The 18158-nt window shown below is 38.3% G+C and overlaps 1 protein-coding gene across 2 annotated transcripts in view; it reads left to right on the plus strand.

The window, feature by feature from the left end:
- LOC126917070 (discoidin domain-containing receptor 2-like) overlaps positions 1-18158 on the plus strand; it is a 140981-nt gene that overhangs the window by 90400 nt on the left and 32423 nt on the right. For both annotated transcript variants that reach the window (XM_050723507.1, XM_050723518.1), the window contains exons 3-4: positions 12315-12417; positions 17226-17457. In XM_050723507.1, the coding sequence (XP_050579464.1) occupies positions 12315-12417; positions 17226-17457 (335 nt within the window). The remainder of the gene's footprint in view (positions 1-12314; positions 12418-17225; positions 17458-18158) is intronic.

Below are 18158 nucleotides of genomic sequence, written 5' to 3' on the forward strand. Positions count from 1 at the left end.
GCAGAAATTAGAACAATTTAAAACTCTCTAGCGCTCGACGACGGAACAAGTTGGAACTTGCTAACGGTTGATCTTAGAACTTAGTAAAGAATGAGCTTAGGACCGGGTAAAGAAACTTAGCTAGCGGACCGTTAGAATTGTTTGGACACTGAACGAGCGAAACATTCGATACGTCTGGACGTTCCTCGACTTGTTGAGCGTTAATACTCGGATACCGTGGAACGGTATTTCTACACCCTGTCACATTAGCCTCTCTATAAAATCTTAACTTCGTGACCATGAAAAAACTATGCTAAAAGTAAAATTTTTACGTTTGACAACCACAAGCGAAGAATACGATAAATTACGTTACCTATCTTTTATAGGAAATCATCTTTTCATTAAATACTAATTTTTATCACTATCTTGAATATTTCACAAATTTTAAAAATATCGATTATGCTAATATTATTTATTCGTTTCACTATATATGTCGTTTCTTGCACGTACATTTTTGTTTCAATTAAATCAATTGTTCATCACACACGTTGTCTTCTTCCATCACTTTTATCACCAAAAACCAAGTTCCAAATTCTATAGGAAGCTTACATATTAAATTCCCAAACAATAAATTCCCATTGTCGACAAAAAGTATTAAGACCATAAATAATATAGTTACAGTAAACTTCCTTTGCAATTCTGACTAACAACAGGCTATGTTTCTCAAAGCTGGTATACCAGCGGTATAGCAAAACAGGCTCTGAAGATCTTTAAAATTCGATTCGATGTCCGATGATCTTCCTACGAATAAAGGACGTCCCTTTTCCTTTGAGAAACACCCAACTGCAAGAACTTCCCTCGCAGACGTCTCCCGTAAGCGCGTGCATCGTGTTGCACCGTCCACTTCGGTAAGCGTTACTAATGAATGAAAATCCGGATTGGAAACTTTCCTATCACCCGTGCCACTCTCCGTCGTGCAATCGGCTTTGTCCATTTCTCAGTTAGAAGACCGACCTTCGTTGCTTCTTGTCACTCGATTCCTTCTATTTTGTCGACACAACTATACGTCTGTACGTTCTACGATTTTCTCGTAAACGATACGCACATTCGTTCTTCCACATCGACCTCGCGCTTTGCATTTTCACGCTGTCCGTGTTTCACTTTTCCACCTTTCGCCTTCGCCTCTATAGCAAGCTTTTATTTCGTTTGCTTATATCGGTTTCTCTCCTCTTTGAAGCGTTGGGAGCATCGTCAGGTGTCCAGGCTATAATCCTGTTCGAACTGAACTCGATCGGGACAGCGGGGATGGCCCAAGGGTCGTGGCCAATGGCGTAGCAACGATTCCCTGGACCGCACTTGACCGCTCTTTTATTTTCACGAATTCCCCGTATCCCCCTATTCGCTAAAACCGGCCACGGCGGGATTGTCCCTCGGACAATGTGGAGAAAATTCCCTAGATTTTAGTTGCGTCCATGCATCTGCACGGGTCCCGTCCATTCCCATGCTGGAATTATTCAGACGTTCAAATAAATTTGCTGAACAATCGGTGGATCACACGGGAACGTTTATACGAAAGCTTCTTTTCATCTCAGGAAGGATATTTATGGATGTGTAATTGTAATATCGCGCTTTAAAAGATGTAAAATGTTCAGTTTCGATGTAGATTGGCTCGTGTAGACTGATATTTAAATACTTCGCTGTAGAACATTATTATGTTCGTGTCGTATGTGCCATACGAAACGTGCTGAAATTTCATTAGCACCGTAACGAAACACTGCTATTACGATTATATCGGTGAAATTTGAAATTAATTCGGAAACGTGTATGGAGGTTACAAAATATTTATTGCAAGCATATATTTAACAGACGTTACCACAGTATTTGTACAGTCAATTATTCATTACATTAATAATAATTCACAATATCTAACAAATTATCTTTAGTGCTAATTACTTTGGTGTTTAAGATGGCGTCACATATTATATACCAATGTTTTATTAAACATATGACTGCAATAAACGTCTCGCAAACTTTCATATGCATTTTCAGATTACCTTCAAATATCATCGATATAATTGTGACAATTGCGTCTCGCTACGATGCTAATGAAATACACTGTGAAATAGTCTCGTATAACACACATCGCATAAAACACATCTACAAGCGCTCGAATACTATATCTTCATTTACGAGTACATAATCTCACTTGACTAATTCAACGATGCAAAAAAGAAGTATAATCTATGCTTCGTTGATAGTGCCGCTTCATCGTTTGTTTCTCAATGGCGATGTCGCGATCACTGTGAGAAAGTGAGAAAGGAACGCTTAAAGGATGCTTTTCAGCGCGAAAACGAGTTGCCCATTTCTCTGATTCCCTCTCCTGACATTCGTTGTACATACACATATACAAGCCTATATACATATACATACATAGAAAGGCAAGTGTATATGAAAAGTTTTAATGGCGTTCTGCAGGCCAAGTGTTTCGTCAACATGGGCAACGAGGGAACGACGAGGCGTCACGCCGATGGAAAAAAACTTTAACGAGGTGCACGAAGGAGGCCCGCCGGAAATATTAGAGAAGTTTTAAGAAAATGCAGCTTAAGCGTGTGCACGCGCGCGCGAGAGAGCTAGCACAGCCAATGCGCGGGAATAGTCACGTCGATAAACTTCTTTTAGAAGGGAAAAAGTAGCGGCGGAGGATAGGAGAGAAATCGCATTGGATCGTCGGCGGTGGAACAGAATGGAGGCATTCGTCGAATGCAATTTTCCTGGAGAACTCGTCGAATACCGGGCGGAATTGTGATTTTAAACATCGTGTCGCGCGAAAAAAGAAGAATTTCTACCGCTTCCTGCCTCTCGTCTGCTCCCTTTCTTCGTTCCTCTTTGAAATTCGAGCGTCCGAGCAATTTTCGTCGGCTATTCTATCATTTCTTCCGTTTTTCTTTCCCTCTTAATAGATAAAACAGATAAAACATTGCTTTCGCTATAATCGAAGATATAATCGTTATGTATGAAACATACGAATTATCATAAAATTGTTATCAGCGTTATTTAGATTCCGTTCCTTTACTGATATTCATAAAAATAGTTCCTTGTAGACGTAGAATCGAAACAAAGATCAATCAGTAGATTCATAGTAAACTACTCAGTTCAAAGCAGTTCTTCACGCTTTCGACGGAACCCTTCATAATCTTCATCGAGTCAAGCTTCAAATTAGCATCTGATTAAAGAATCGAATCTGTACCTTTATCTATCAACTACGTTCTCAACAAGAGAATAGCTGAATTCATCGTCAAACCAGGGCAGATTGAACGATTTAAATAAAAATCAGATCAAACATATTCTATCACGATAGAGATCATACAGATGCTCGTTATGTATGTAAAATATTCGTCTCGTTCCCAGCTGCGATGCTTCACAGAGCATCGACGTGCAAGTGTAAAAGAAAGAGAGAGAAAATTGTGCAGGAGGAAGACCAAGAAAGCAAACCGACGAATTCTCGAGCAGGAGTTGAAAGTTTCAAAAGAATAAGGCGAAAGTTAACGCGTACCAATCCTTTGATCCGGCTCAAAGGTTGAAAAAGTATTCATCGTCTGAAATGCCGACGGTTAACGAGACCAACGTGTTTCGAATCGCGAAAGATCTACCTTTCTTTCGTATAATCCAAGCTCGAACTAGGTTCAGAATAGCGGATGGTCGTTGGCGATTCAGAGAAGCATAAAGTCGCGTGCGAGCACAGAGAAAACGGCACGCGTCGAGAGTCAACTATGACCGAAACGTTAGGATTTCCGCGTGTCGCATTCGCCGCGAACGCCAAATTGCACGCCAACTCGCAAGACGAATAGTTCGACGTGGAATGTGTTGTAATGAATCCACGAAACGTTTCGAGCGTCGCGAGCCTCGCGGCCGAATTCTCCCTATTTGAACAATAGCGCGAGAACTGTTACTTAGGGGCGGTGTGGCGGACGTGCAAGACATATGCGGCATTCCACAATTTGCCAACTGAATTGGTAGAAGCGATGGAGGAGAAAAGGACTCTCGGAAACGATATCCGATGCTTTCTTGACTGATCAATAAGAAATCGAGCGAAGAATTTCGATTAACAGTTGTCAGGAAAGATAAAAGAGCTTTAAAAGCTTTAAAGAAGCATAGATGTCTGACCAATGTATGTACACAGTGTATATTCTACTGAGGAGCTATATTTTTCTATGTGCGTTTGATTTTTTAACCACTGGTGGGGAAATTGAAAGAATGTCTGCCAAAAGCAAGTATGATCCACTGACAAGCAAATTCTAAAACGCCTGATTTTTCAATAGCCGCTAGCCGTCTGACTAGTACACGTATACTTTAATAATAAGTGGACTTTATACGTATAACTACGTTTTATTTTTCAAACATTAGAGGGAGAATTAAATGAATATTGAAACAGGGGTGTCTGACCAGTACGGGTATAATCTACTTGACCGTTTAACAGTTACTGGGAAAATTAGAAAAGTGTTAAAGCAGCACGCGCATGTAACCAGTGTTCTGACTGAAGATATAATCTACTAACAAATAAATTTGAATACATTTGATACTCCTACTATTGTTAGAAAATTAGAGTGCTGGAACTACGAAGGTGTTCGAAGGCTATAATCTATTGACAAGTTCTAGACGTCCTAGATTCTATAATAATATGTCTGACGTGAATATAATTTATCGATTCTAGACTCTAGTATGTTAGATTCTTGAATAATTATTAGAAAAGTTGAAGAAACATTGAAGTGTATCTGTCCATTTCGAGTATATCCTACCGATGAGCAAATGTTAACGCCTTCGCTCAGATCGGATTTTCATTACTAACGATGCTATATCGTTTCATGATTAAGTATATATTACATAATCTACAAATAGAATTAAAATATCATTTGAAAAGATACCAAATTAATTTACGCGCCTAATAAACTATTACGCTTTCTTTTTTTTCAATAAAATCAGAGTCATTATTCAGGAAAGTCGTAAAACTGGTGAAAGTACGAAAAAGAACGTCTATATAATTTGGCGAGTTGATTTACGCCGCACGAAAGTCTAAAAGAAGTTGGTGTTACGGTAGTTGAGCTTGTCGCTGATTTATCTGAATCGGCAAAAATCGTTGGATGAGGAATAGCGGTTACAAATGTACTTCCCGTAAAAGGACATAAATTTTTTTCCTACGACTAGCGTTAGAGTACATAGGGCGGAGAGTCAGTCTCTCTCTCTCTCTCTCTCTCCCTCCCTCTTTCTCGCATAGGGTACATAGGAACGCTGTAATCCGAAGTGAGGTAAATCATTCCAAGGTGCTTAACGGTGTCCTCATTTTCACGAAGCTTAACCGTTGTACAAGAGAAATTGCATTTCGGGGAGGACCAGGCCAGTCAGGGCCAGTAACGCATGCATCATGTAGCCAGGCAAAAAAAGAAGAAAAAGAGAAAAAAAGTCATCCCGGAGAAGAACAGTTTGAAGTAACGTCAATCGTTTCTCCTTGAATTGAATTCATTTTTTCCCATCATCCCGCTCTGCTCTACCTGTTCTTTCCTTCCTTCCTTTTTTTATCCTCGTAATTACGTTCTACGTGTAGACGAAATTCCGTGAAACCAGTGGCCACTTTAACCGTGAACGCAACCCCTATACACATACACACCTACACATGTAATAGATAATTCTAACAAATTACATCGCAGACATAATGCACCGTAAATTAGCGAAGAATCGCGGTCCGCGTAGTGACTGCATTTCCGCTGGCTCGTGACCAGAGAAAGGCACTTTGAGAGCGCTCTAATTCAGTACAGAAAATAAATTGTCGGAAGGTGCTCACCCGTGTCCCCTCTTTCAAGAAGTACGCCCATCCATGAGACAGAGATAGAAACAATGACAGAGACAGAGATATATATAGAGAGAGGGGACGGGAGGGTAACACGAAAGCATGGAACTTCGTGAGAAGCAACGAGAGTTGTACCGGGAGAGCGTCGCGATACGAACGAACTATGGCGAAAAAGAGATGCAGAGGAAGGGAAAGATAGGCGAAAGGTAAAAAAAGAAGAAATCTAAACGGTGAACGACGAAAAAGAAACGAACAGAAACAGAAGACAGAGAGCGGAGATATGAGACGGAAAAAAGGTCTCCTTTTTGCGCAATTTGCCCGATCGTAGGAGCAAATTTTCCCTGGTATACAAAAGCGCTCGACATTTTAAAACACGGAGGCCACGAGGCTCGCGATTGTCGCGTGCTCGCACCATCTACTCCCTTTTCTCTCCGTTCGCCCTTTTTCCCACTTTTCTCCTTGTTCGAGCACACTTGCTCACTCGCTCGCTCATTCTCCTCTTTCTTTCTTTCTTTCTTTCTCTTTCCCTTGCCTGTCTATTCCTCTGTATGCACGTGGTACTTGACGGAGGCGTGTATATGAGAATCGACAAACACGAACGAACATCAGCAGCGTAGCCCACGTCCCCGGAGGCTTGCGTTATTTTATGTCGCTTGTGACTCGAGAGCATTGCCATGCCCCCGCGCCTCAACCTTCTGGTTCCGCTTCCACCACCGAGTGCCAGGCATCGAACGAAACACGAAGACAGAAACAACGGCCAGAGGGTGAAACGACTGCGAGAATGCCGTTCTATGAATACGTTTGGAAGTTCAAACGCCTATGTGATTTGCATGTGTCTCCGAGGTGAGGCGACCTGCCGCTCGAGATAGACGCGCAGCTCCATCACCGACACCAACGCTCGCGTTGTGTATCTGAAACGATAGATAGATACCCTGATGCCAAAGGTGAAACCCGTATTCTTGTTTTCTATGGACGATGCTCCACTTGTGAATGAAGTGGATGAGATGCGTTTCAGATTAGGAATTATTTAAGATGCAACGGCAAGGTAAAGATGGAATTTTTCGAACGTTATATATGTGTATTAGAGATTGGCATGGGTAAAATGTATTTTTGTTTCCTACGAATGCCGCTCCATTTGTGAAAAGAATGGATGAAGCGCATTTGAGCGCATAGAAGCCGATCAATTCCATAAATGAAAAAGTATAAGAAACTTTAAAATCTATCTATCTATGGACTTAGGGGAGTAGGCCACTTATTTCTTGAGAAAATTGAATATTAATTGTATACTTATTTAATGAAATTAAGAAGTTAATAAATTAATGAATAGAAGAATTGATCAGTTTGGTTTCTGAGAGGCTTGTTTAAGATTCAAAATAAAAATGTATGTAAAATTGGAGAATTATTTTTGTTATCGAGAGAAGATTATTATTTGAAGTGTATACATAAGGTTCGATTCATACTAATATTTGATTGTTCTATTCTAATATTGTATTAGAGATTGTCGAGAAAGTGGAATTTAGTTAATGTAACGAACATCATCATCACAAGGGATTGGAATTCCTAGTAAACAAACCAACCAATTTAATATCTGTAATAGCAATCAGAAACGTTCGACGTGACTGACACGCGAATCGACAGTAGAATGTGACCTGCCTATGGTCAGACATGCCTGAACATTATACTGACTAGTATTCCACGACAATTCAATTTATATAGCCAATCTACTATTTTACCATGTTACCAATCTATACCAATCCACTACTGTACCAATCTATCAATAGGAAAAAGCACTAGACACAAATTGCTATGTCAAAATTGAACAGAATTCTTGTCACGTGTCAAATTATAGTTTGTCAGAGACATTCTCCCCATAATTTCACAATGTAGATGGTTGCATCCATGGACAAAAAATTGTGCTGCGAATTTCAATTTAATTTATAAAGTCACTCCGCTAGTTTACTATGTTGCCAGTATAGCGATCTATCAGCTTACGCTTTTACGAAATAAAAATGAAAAAGTTGAACATCAGATTACTATGTCAAAATTTGACATTGTTATATAAAAATTACTGCTTTATCGATAGTCCGCGGACTTTTATACAGTTTATGAGCAATTTGAAAAATACTGCAAAAATATCTCAAGTATAGTATTCGTTACGACATATACAAATTTGACGGATATAGCACCTCTCTGTACTTACGTCCTATCTTCAATGATATTCCTGAAAATATAGATTTACGTAAATATCTGCAGTTTGTTTATCAGTCATCCGATTATTAAAAATTTCTCACAATCCAAATGGAAACCATTCGCGAAAGATAAAGAAGGAAGGATTTAATATTACTACCCAAACTGTAGCTACTACGAAATAAAAGGAAGAAACTAACGCACTAAATCGCTATATTAAGATTACTACTTTATCAGGCTATCATGGCTTCACAATCCAAATGAGCATCATTCACGAAACAAACCACAAGAAAAATATTTTACGGTTCCACCCAGATTCCAAACTACAGTTATGCGCTCCCATAGATAAGAAGAATTAACTTATTCAATCGCTATATACGAAATTTTACATCTCTTCACAAAAATTACTACTTTCTTTGCCACTGAAATTAACGAAATTCCTTCACTCGTAACTTCACAATCTAAACGACAGTGATTCGCTAAAGAAAGCACGGTACAAAGATTTAATAGCAAATTTCGATGAGTTTCTTTGTAAAGGTTCACACAGCATGTGCACGAAATTCCTCATCCGTCGCGAGCCATCCGGAGGAATCTCATAGCGAGCACGGAATAGACGACGCCCGTCGCCGCTTGAAAATCGGCCGAGTACCGTGAAAGAAGTACGCAGATCATGAAGGATGCTTCTGGCATCGGTACTTACATTGAATGCGTGCACGTGCGCGGTAAACGATGCGCGACGTTGATACGCCGGCGATGCATGAATGCCATTGAAGACTCTGACAGCTTGGCGCAAACGGTCCGAGGAACGAGGGAGCGTTTCATTGAAACTTTTTATAACTTCCGGCGAACGGCCGAGCATTTTCCTTGAATCACGGTGGATTTGTTTGGCGGTTAGCGTCGGCATGTTCAACGTGAACGTTTCAAGGGACGAGAAGAAAGTCGCGTTCCGCTGAAAAGTTGCGTAAACCCTCGCTTCTCTTTCTGTAGTCTCAGAGAGAAAAATGTGTTTTAAGTGGCGTTTAATTTCGCAAAAAGGGAATATCGAAATGGGTACACCAATGGTTAAAATAATTAACAGTGAAATATTTCATGGAAAGGTCACTTCACCCGTTAATTCCGTTATTTTTATGGGCAAAAGAAAACTCGTGAAACGGAATGTTTTACGAGTTCTACCGAATAGGTACAAGCTTTTCCTGAAAAAAGCTATATTTACGGAGAATTTTTCGTTTGTATTGCGCTCCCTGTCAGAGTGAAATCGTAAGCGGCGATGTTTATTGGAAGAATCTTTTGCTTTATTTCCGCGGAAGGAAAGTTCGTCGGCTCGGTTTAAGGGAAAGCTGGCTTACTCGGAAAGGATTTCCGTAGGAGGTTTGATGAAAGGGAAAAGAGGGAAAAGGTTTAATCGAGCGGAAGCATGCTTACCATCGTACGGCTGCCGAAGCCAAGAAGAACGTCTATGAAATCAATCTATCCTGCACTTGATTTTGGAAACCTGTTGTTAATAAACAGGCCAGCTTGTGAATGAAAAACAGGTTCACGTAGAACAGGACGTTTAACAGCTAAGAATATTTCCTGTCACGTAGTATTTCTTGCAATATTTGAAGATGCCAGTGTCATCGATCTCTTGAAGGATACTAACACATAGTATTTCAATGTTTGCTTAATTTAAACATGATTCTAAAATAGATAAAGATATAATAACCACTTATTATGCGTATTATTTCGAAATACAATACTCAAAATAATTAGAGAATGCCTATTATGAAGCGTTTTATTACGTCAAACGATAAATGATGAAATATAGGAACATATATGGAAAAGTAATATAAGCTTGATAAATTGGAATATTATCCGTATGATAGTGCGACAAAGATTTTCAAACAGTTACTAAAAAAGAAAATAAATATATAGACAGAAAAATTAGATGTAAGAAATCGAATTGACATGGAGAACGATCTTCTAATTGTAGCACTGTAATATATGTTATTATATTTATAATATGTTTAATATACTTAAAATATTAATTGTCTCTTCTTGACTCTAATAAATTCATTTTTAAAGACGATAAATCTTTGTAGGTCGTTTATAAATTGGAGATTCCTTCGTACATATCAAATCATGTATCGAAGGAAAACGTTAATCCTCTTAGAGTAATAATTTCAGATATTTTTCTTCGTCTTTTATCTTTCCAATTCTCTTATTGTTTTATGTAACACCCATAATATACTTCTACATTCAAGAATCTCTTAGTTCGTTATGCCGTAAATGGCAGTCCTTCTGCAGAAGATTCCGCGTTTAATCCGCGCGCAATTGAAAATGCGTCTTCCGCACGAGAGCGAAAGAACCGTCGATCCTCCTCATCTCGATAATGTAAATTTATTCGCGCCGATTAATCTCTCGCGTCTCACATTGGACTTGGCCAGGCCGCGCGGACTTTTATCGTCCGGCGAAAACTTTAATGGAAAGATTATACTCGAATGCCAGTAAACTTGGGGTAAATTGAAACGCGAATGAGATAGCTAACGGACTAATAAGTGTGTAGCGACCGGATAATACCACGTGGAGAGACGCTCGTCACTTATCCATCAACTTGCTCAGCAACGATTGCAGCGTCTATCTTATTACCGATCGTGATTTTAATGAAAGTCTCGGAAACAGAGAAGCTGAAAAAAAATGAATTATGAACACATCTCCAAGAAAGATATTTTGATGCGTTATTGAGCTCAACGAGATTGAAATTTGCTGTTTATGGGATATTATAAAAGAATAAACATTGAATTAATATATTTTTATAAACATAGAAATAGAAAACATAGAAATTGTGAGATTTCGGTGAAATAATGGTAGCTACATTTAACGAATAAATAAAAATTCTATTTCCTGTAAAAACTGGGACACACTCTGGTCTCTAAATTCTTATTTAACATTTTACCATTATTCTTGTCGACATTTTCGTTCTTTTTATAGCTCTGTTTTTTTATTCAACTATCTCTCGAAAATATTCTCAAAGATGTCTAGGTGTTTAGAGTCAGACTCGCTAAAGTACGGGAAAGGATTAAAGACATATCGAATCTTCAATGGCACTCTTTGTTAATTTACACGATAATTTCAAATGTTCGATTCAAGATATAACACTTTATGCTTTAAACCTAAATACCCATCATACGTGTACCGTTCCATCATAAATATTCTTAATTCACTCGACGAGAAATTTTATCGTTCGCGCAATTACACCGAAAAAATTGAAACAGGAAATCAAATAGGGAGCCATTTGATCTGTCGTGTATGTAACATTGCGTTCAATTTTTTAGGAGCATCGAAACAGGAAAAATTGTCCACCACTCGCCGTTCCAACCTACCAATACATCAACGATATTTGTATTCCCATGGGCGTATTATTGTCACAAATATTTCTAGACCTTTCGCGTTGTGTTTGCTCGGTCGAACAACGAACTTTCACCGCACGATATAAAATAGAGCCACGAAGAAATCGTAAGGTAAAGATTAGAACTAGATTTGGTTGCCAGGCTTATTAATCTCTCAATTTACATTTCCGCTCGTCGATCGTCGATCGACATTGTACGATAGATATCGTGGAATGTGACTATGGAGTACGATTCCACGAGGGAAACAGCCGTTCGATTCCTTGTTAGATCATTGCGCGCCATGATTTCTCTGGCAAACAAGGGGAGGACAGTGAATCGCTACGACCGCGATCTAGCAAATACAGAAGTTGTAAGCGTAGGTAACTATGTCGGTTATACAGTTAAGTCAAACACAGTAAACGACAGTGAAACTATAAAACCAGCACAAACATTTTGAGGGCCTTACGAGTTAATTACCTTAATAAACCAAGGATCTATCTTCGACTTATTTTCTTCATTTTCTCCCCCAATCGTTCATTACCTTCCATACTCTTACATCATTATTTATCACAAGAGCATTGAAAGATTCGTAACACATTAACTTGTCAACAAATCGCAACGTAAAATGATAGCAAGTCACAGATGAGGAAAGTTTTATTCTGAAACTGATCATTTTCACTTTCTATAAGTTTCTCAGTTTTACTACATCGTGGGTAATACAATTAACGTTCCATTCATAGGAACCAAGCATTTTACTTCTATAGATTCGTATATCGCAAAGAAATAATATAAATAACCGTAAATTCCGAGATAAGTTAAAGGAAATAATATTTGTAACATAATTTCTTTCCACTTTCTTATGGCGTTGATCGGTGTACCTTCCGAACGACTCATACGTACAAGCCATACATATAATAACAAAGTTAAACGATGTGTTTCAGGAACGTGCAATCAATCCTTGGGGATGGAGTCTGGCGACATACCCGATTCAGCCATTACGGCGTCCTCGTCGTATGTGACGAACGTCGGTCCACGAAATGGCCGGTGAGCGCATTACTTTTACGACGTACCCTTTTCTGCGTACCCTTGGTCGTCAAGCCACCGTTAAATGGTACCACGGCTGCCTTTTTAACGCGCTTCCTAAAGGGAGAACAGATCAAACCGTCCCGCGACAGACACGCTTTCTACATTAACGTGCCGCTCATAGATGCCACGGCCATACTCCTCTTGCTTTCCCCGCCTGCCTGTTTTCTGCTTTTCTTCTTCCTCTTCGTCTCTTTCTGCCATTTCTGCTGTCTCTCATTCGCGTCTGTAATTTAACGATCGCCGGCTGTCACGGCCGTTTCGTCCGGAACTTTACTTTTAATCACGTCCAACGTTGGATGATAAAATTAATCGAGGCTCACCGCGACACTGTTTCCACTTTTTCTCCTGGCGTTTGCGAAAATTACCAGTAACAGAGAAGGGAAAAAAGCGGTTAGCTCGATACCGTTCGGGGCAAAGTTACGCGCGGCATTGGCAGTTTCCCGCAAGAATTATTATCCGGCCGTAATTGCGTTGTTATTGGGGTGAAGTGAAGAAGCAATTCGCGTGATCGAGCACCGGCCACGACCTTGTCTTCCTGTACATGCTTCTGAACGTTCTCGTGCTGAGCATAGAATTTTTCTATCGAGTTTCATGAAAAATGAAATTGAGACTGCAGCTTTATGAGATTAATCAGGAAAGAAGAGGATATTCGAATGAAATTATTCGAAGTAGCTGTTAGAACGTTCGTTAGAATGTTCGTTTAATTACTGCCGCGGAAGATTGGATTGCGAATGTTAAATCCATATCTTTATGAGTATAATTAAAAGAAATGAAAATTAAATAGATACGTGTTTTACCCTTGAAACATTCCGCCCTCTTTAGTTAAATCGTCTTATCTCGCATTTAATTCATTTTTCAAGATGTGATGAAACATTTAAAGCTCTTCGTGTTACTTACTTTTAAGTGAAGTTACACATTACACTAGCTTTTATCTGCGCTCTTATGAAACAATGACTGAATATTTTAAATTGAATGAAAAGCAAGAAAAACGGCATAGAAGAATAATAAAACTTCAATTTTCTCGAATATTTCAAAATGATAGACAGAGTTTATTAAGTAAGTAAGGTAGTATTAAAAGAAATTCTTTATGCTATAATTTTTTCATATATCTTCGCAGATATGTTATGTGCATTCCGTACATTTTTGTATATTTAAATTTGTTATAAACTTGCATAAACATTCGTGATCTATTATTGCTTTGCGTGTTCGCTTTATGAGGACGTTTATTGAAACGAGCCTTTCCTATTTACGCGTGGCAGCGATATTCAGTAGTAGTAGACTGCCGTGGTCAGACACTGGAAGCACCTTATAAATGAGGACCGTTCAGACGGCTGGAACACTTGGCGTTGCCATCCATAAGGGATGGAACTAACGTTCCACCATAATAAATACTTAGTGAAACTTCACTGAAATTTCTCACAGCCCTGAGAAATTTCAGAAAGAGCCACGCCAAAAACTTCCAGAGAAACAAATACCTTAATATAACTTTAACCGCTTGAACCCTTTAGCTGCGGGTAGCGAATACCTTAATACACGTTATTCTTTGTAACGTATTCAGTTACCCTCGTCTATTTATATATATAGCAACAAAAATGTTATCAAAATGTGTAAATTATAAATAAGCTGATAAGTGAAGGTATTAATTATTGTTTCATGAAATGAACAAATTATAAATTTAAATTATTTAATAATAACTTTATGAATAAATTACGAATATATAAGAAATATTTTTATTTGGTCTACAAAACGTTTTGCAGAATAAAATCAATTCTTTCATATCATAACATTGTACAACGCGTGGCTGTAATGGTAATACAGAACAAAATCGTTGCTGATATTTTTATGCTTAATTAAATTACATCCTTTTAAAATATTCAAACATTTCCCTCCATATTTACAAAAAACATTTACACATGTTAGGTAAATTCCATTAGGCGTATTAATAAATCTTTTACTGCTACAATAATGTAGAAGAATCATATTCAAAATTTCGTGCTTCAAGTACGTATACCTCGAGCATTAATGTGCACACAATGTTGTGCAAACAAATGTTCACTCGAAGTCCGCCAGAACTAAAAGATTAATAAATCACGCTTTTAAATCTTCCAATGCAAAAGATGAAACATGATGAAACACAAATCGGTTCTATTTAAACTTCGTGTCCAATAATACAGCCAATCAAAACAAAATGCTACGACAAACGCTTTAACAGCTGAATACCAACATGGGAACACACGGAATGAAATCGACGTCGTTGACTCGCAAGAAAAACGCGACGGATCCTCTGATCAGTCGGCAAGTTAACTTCGTTATTAGGTAGGGAGCACGAGCGGGTCCAATAGGTGGTAAAAGTTTCGCGAAAGTTTCATTGGGTCGATTTAGAGCAAACGTGGGGAGCGTCGGGACGAGAGGAAACGCGAAAAAGAGGGGATTGGTTGGAAAAGAGAGAGGTTGGAGAAAAGAGGGAAAGAGGGGCGGTGGAAAGAACTGAATCCCGGATTCGCTGTTTAAGTACACTTCCCTCGAACCGAAGAAGTTCTTGAAACCGGCGAATGGCCCCGTGAATTGTTCTTCTTTGTTCGAACGATGCTGTAATGGCCGGAGGACTATAACTGCGCCTAGACGGAGCTCCTCGCTCTTCAAGAATCGGTGAAACATTAACTTCGCGCCGCTTCCAAAACTGGTCTCCCCGCGATTCTTTATTAATTGGATACTTCCAATGCGATGTTATAGAACTACAAGACCATATGAAGATGACAGGCAAGAAACATGAGAGACTATGGATTTTTATGCAATTTCACCTTTTTATGGAGAGAAGTAAAGAAACGTAAATGTAAATGTGGAAGAAACCCGCACAGTAGTTTGTTTCGCGAACTAAAAGCTATAATGAAAATTATAAACATTATTTTTTGACTTTTAATTTTATCATAAATTACTCAGCAATCTAATGAGGAGCAATATTCAAATTCAATAATCGACATAAATTTCGTATTACCAAAATTGTCCTTCTATTAGGTTGTTAAATTAAAATATATTTTTCCATCCTATTGAACATTGTAAAAATAATTCTCGACTTTATCGTTCATAAAATACTGTCAATTTCCCGACTAGAAAACTTCTATTTGTGAGTATTCCTAGCAATTCCTAAAAATTTATTCAGTTGGAAGTATTATTTGTTGCAGCAGATCAAATAAAAGGTTTTCGTTTCTCGATTCCGAACGTCGATATTTTCAATCGTTTGGAATATTTCGTGTACATTGGTTACGTTAATAAACATTCATCGTCATGAAAAGTTCCATTAAAGAAATTTAATTAATTAACTGCGAGCAACTTTAGACCAGGAACTTAAAGTATCAATTATAGCTTCTCTCTCTCTCTCTCTCTCTCTCTCTCTCTCTCCCTCTCTCTCTCGATATTTGCCATGTCTCTGTCCACTGCGGACGGAGATATAATATCAATTAATTATGTCTGTCCAATTGGAATGAAAAATGACCACTGGCTATTGTAACTGGTAGAAAGGAGAAGGGGTTGAGCGTTGGTTGGATTCGGCGATATGGCGTAACGATCCGTGAATTGAGCTTGTACGATTTTGACGTGGCTACATTTTCGGTACGATTATTATTGTGCAATTTCAGTCGGTGCATTGGCAGGCCCGGTCGAACGAGGACAAATTTTCAACGGGAATGAAAATTGATTTTTGGGAACCCTCTTTTCGAGCCAACGCAAACTGCTGCGCGTGTCAAATTTCGATTCGTAATATCAATGCGATCGAACGGTTTACCAATTTTCTGTTTTTTCTCCCTTTCACTATTTATTTTTTTCCACGGATATTTCGTCAGTTCTCTGAAACGTGATTAATGAATTTTGCGAAAAATCCAGTGATAAATAATCCAGAGAGTATTATTGAAAAATTATCTATTTGAAATATAACAAAGTTTTCAATGTAGTTTTATGGGATTTTAATTCCCTCTCCCTCTCTGAATTTCAGTGGAACATGAACGCGTATAAATATGTGTTTAATAAAATCTCATCAGTATCCTTGATGAACTTGAAGTAGAAAAAACACGACTTATCTATTTTATTTGTTACGTACTAAAATATTAAAATAACAATTTGAATGTACACGTAAGATTTAACTGATACTAATCCATGCATTGTTTATAAGAAACGTTTATATCCAACTTATTTAGTTATCAAGAAATCAACGCAGTAGTTCAAGTGGAATAAATTTAATCGATCTCACGTAGCTGCTCTCATAAACAACTTAATCTAACTTGTTAAAAAATATCATCCCTTAACCAGGAACTTCTACGATGAGACAATTACATGTTGATAAATTCAAATCAATTTCAATTAAGTCACTTTCGGTCCTTTAAAATAAAATGATACTTGAGAAAGTAGAACACCCTCAAGTAAAATAAAGAAATTAAAATATCCAAGAAAGACTAACGATCCAAGTGATGAATTAACTCTCATTTCCCAGCTAATAGATTAAAAGGAAAAAATTATCGGACAAACAAAGAAAATATCTCCGGATTTCTTTCTAAGTTATTGACCCTATTATCGAACTATTGATATTAATTATTGGAATTATTAACTAACGAACAAATTAAGAAAATGTCTCGAGATTTTTCAAAAATTAGTCAGTAAAAAATACTCATATAATATTGAAAGCGGTCACGGAGTGGCCATCGATCTAGACGTCTCGTTAACATTCATCGAAACGAGCAGCAGCACGTAACGCTAACAAATTCTGACGAAAACAGGCTGCGGAAGGAGACAGCAGGCGGTGCCTGGTGCCCGAAGAGCCAAATAGAAAGAGGAATTCGTGAGTGGCTGCAAGTAGATCTTCCTGGACCTCACGTGATCACTGGTGTACAGAGTCAGGGTCGTTACGATCACGGCCGTGGTCAGGAATACGTCGAGGAGTATACCCTCGAGTATCGACGTCCTGGGTTCACCGAATGGCGGCAATATAAGCGCTGGGATAACAAAGAGGTACGTGTACTCACGTCTATAGCATGTTAGAGGCGCGTGTGTTGACAGTGGAGAAGAAGTAAGTTAAGTCGGACGATCCTGAATAACGTGACCGTAATCAACCTACCTACAATTCAGGTTTAAGTAAACTCTGAGTTTGGCATGTATTTCATACAAAACTCTTTCAGTGAGATTTAGGTCGGCAGATTGTAGAGACCAACACGTGACTCTTAATACATTACGTTCTTCTTGTAACTCGAGCAAAGTCGTTATTTTGCACGAATGTAAAATCATCGTTGATCAATTGCTTCCTTGATAATTCGAACTACTTGTCAATTCAGATTTTCGATAAACTTCACCTAGTTTTACGCGCAATTTTCATACAAAATCATTTCAACGAGATTTACAGTGGCGAACAAGAGGAGGTTAATAAAATAAGAATAAAAAGACGATACGCGAAATGGATTTATATTTAATAAGAAAAGCGAATAAATATAATGTATTCCAGGGGATAGATGACTGAGAACATTTGAAAATTGGCTCCTTGTTTCAGTTTCCGCGTATAGGGTTTACGAGTAGGCTATTTTTGACGGTTGAAACTGATGGTAATGATAATAGCGTGACATGAAGTTCCTTTTGAGCAAATACATTCCAAGAATTGTCCTCTTATCTCTATATTTTTTGGGAAGCTATCAGGGTAATTTGATAAAATTATTCAATTT

Source organism: Bombus affinis, chromosome 1, assembly GCF_024516045.1.
Source record: "Bombus affinis isolate iyBomAffi1 chromosome 1, iyBomAffi1.2, whole genome shotgun sequence".
In the NCBI taxonomy this organism is placed as follows: domain Eukaryota; kingdom Metazoa; phylum Arthropoda; class Insecta; order Hymenoptera; family Apidae; genus Bombus; species Bombus affinis.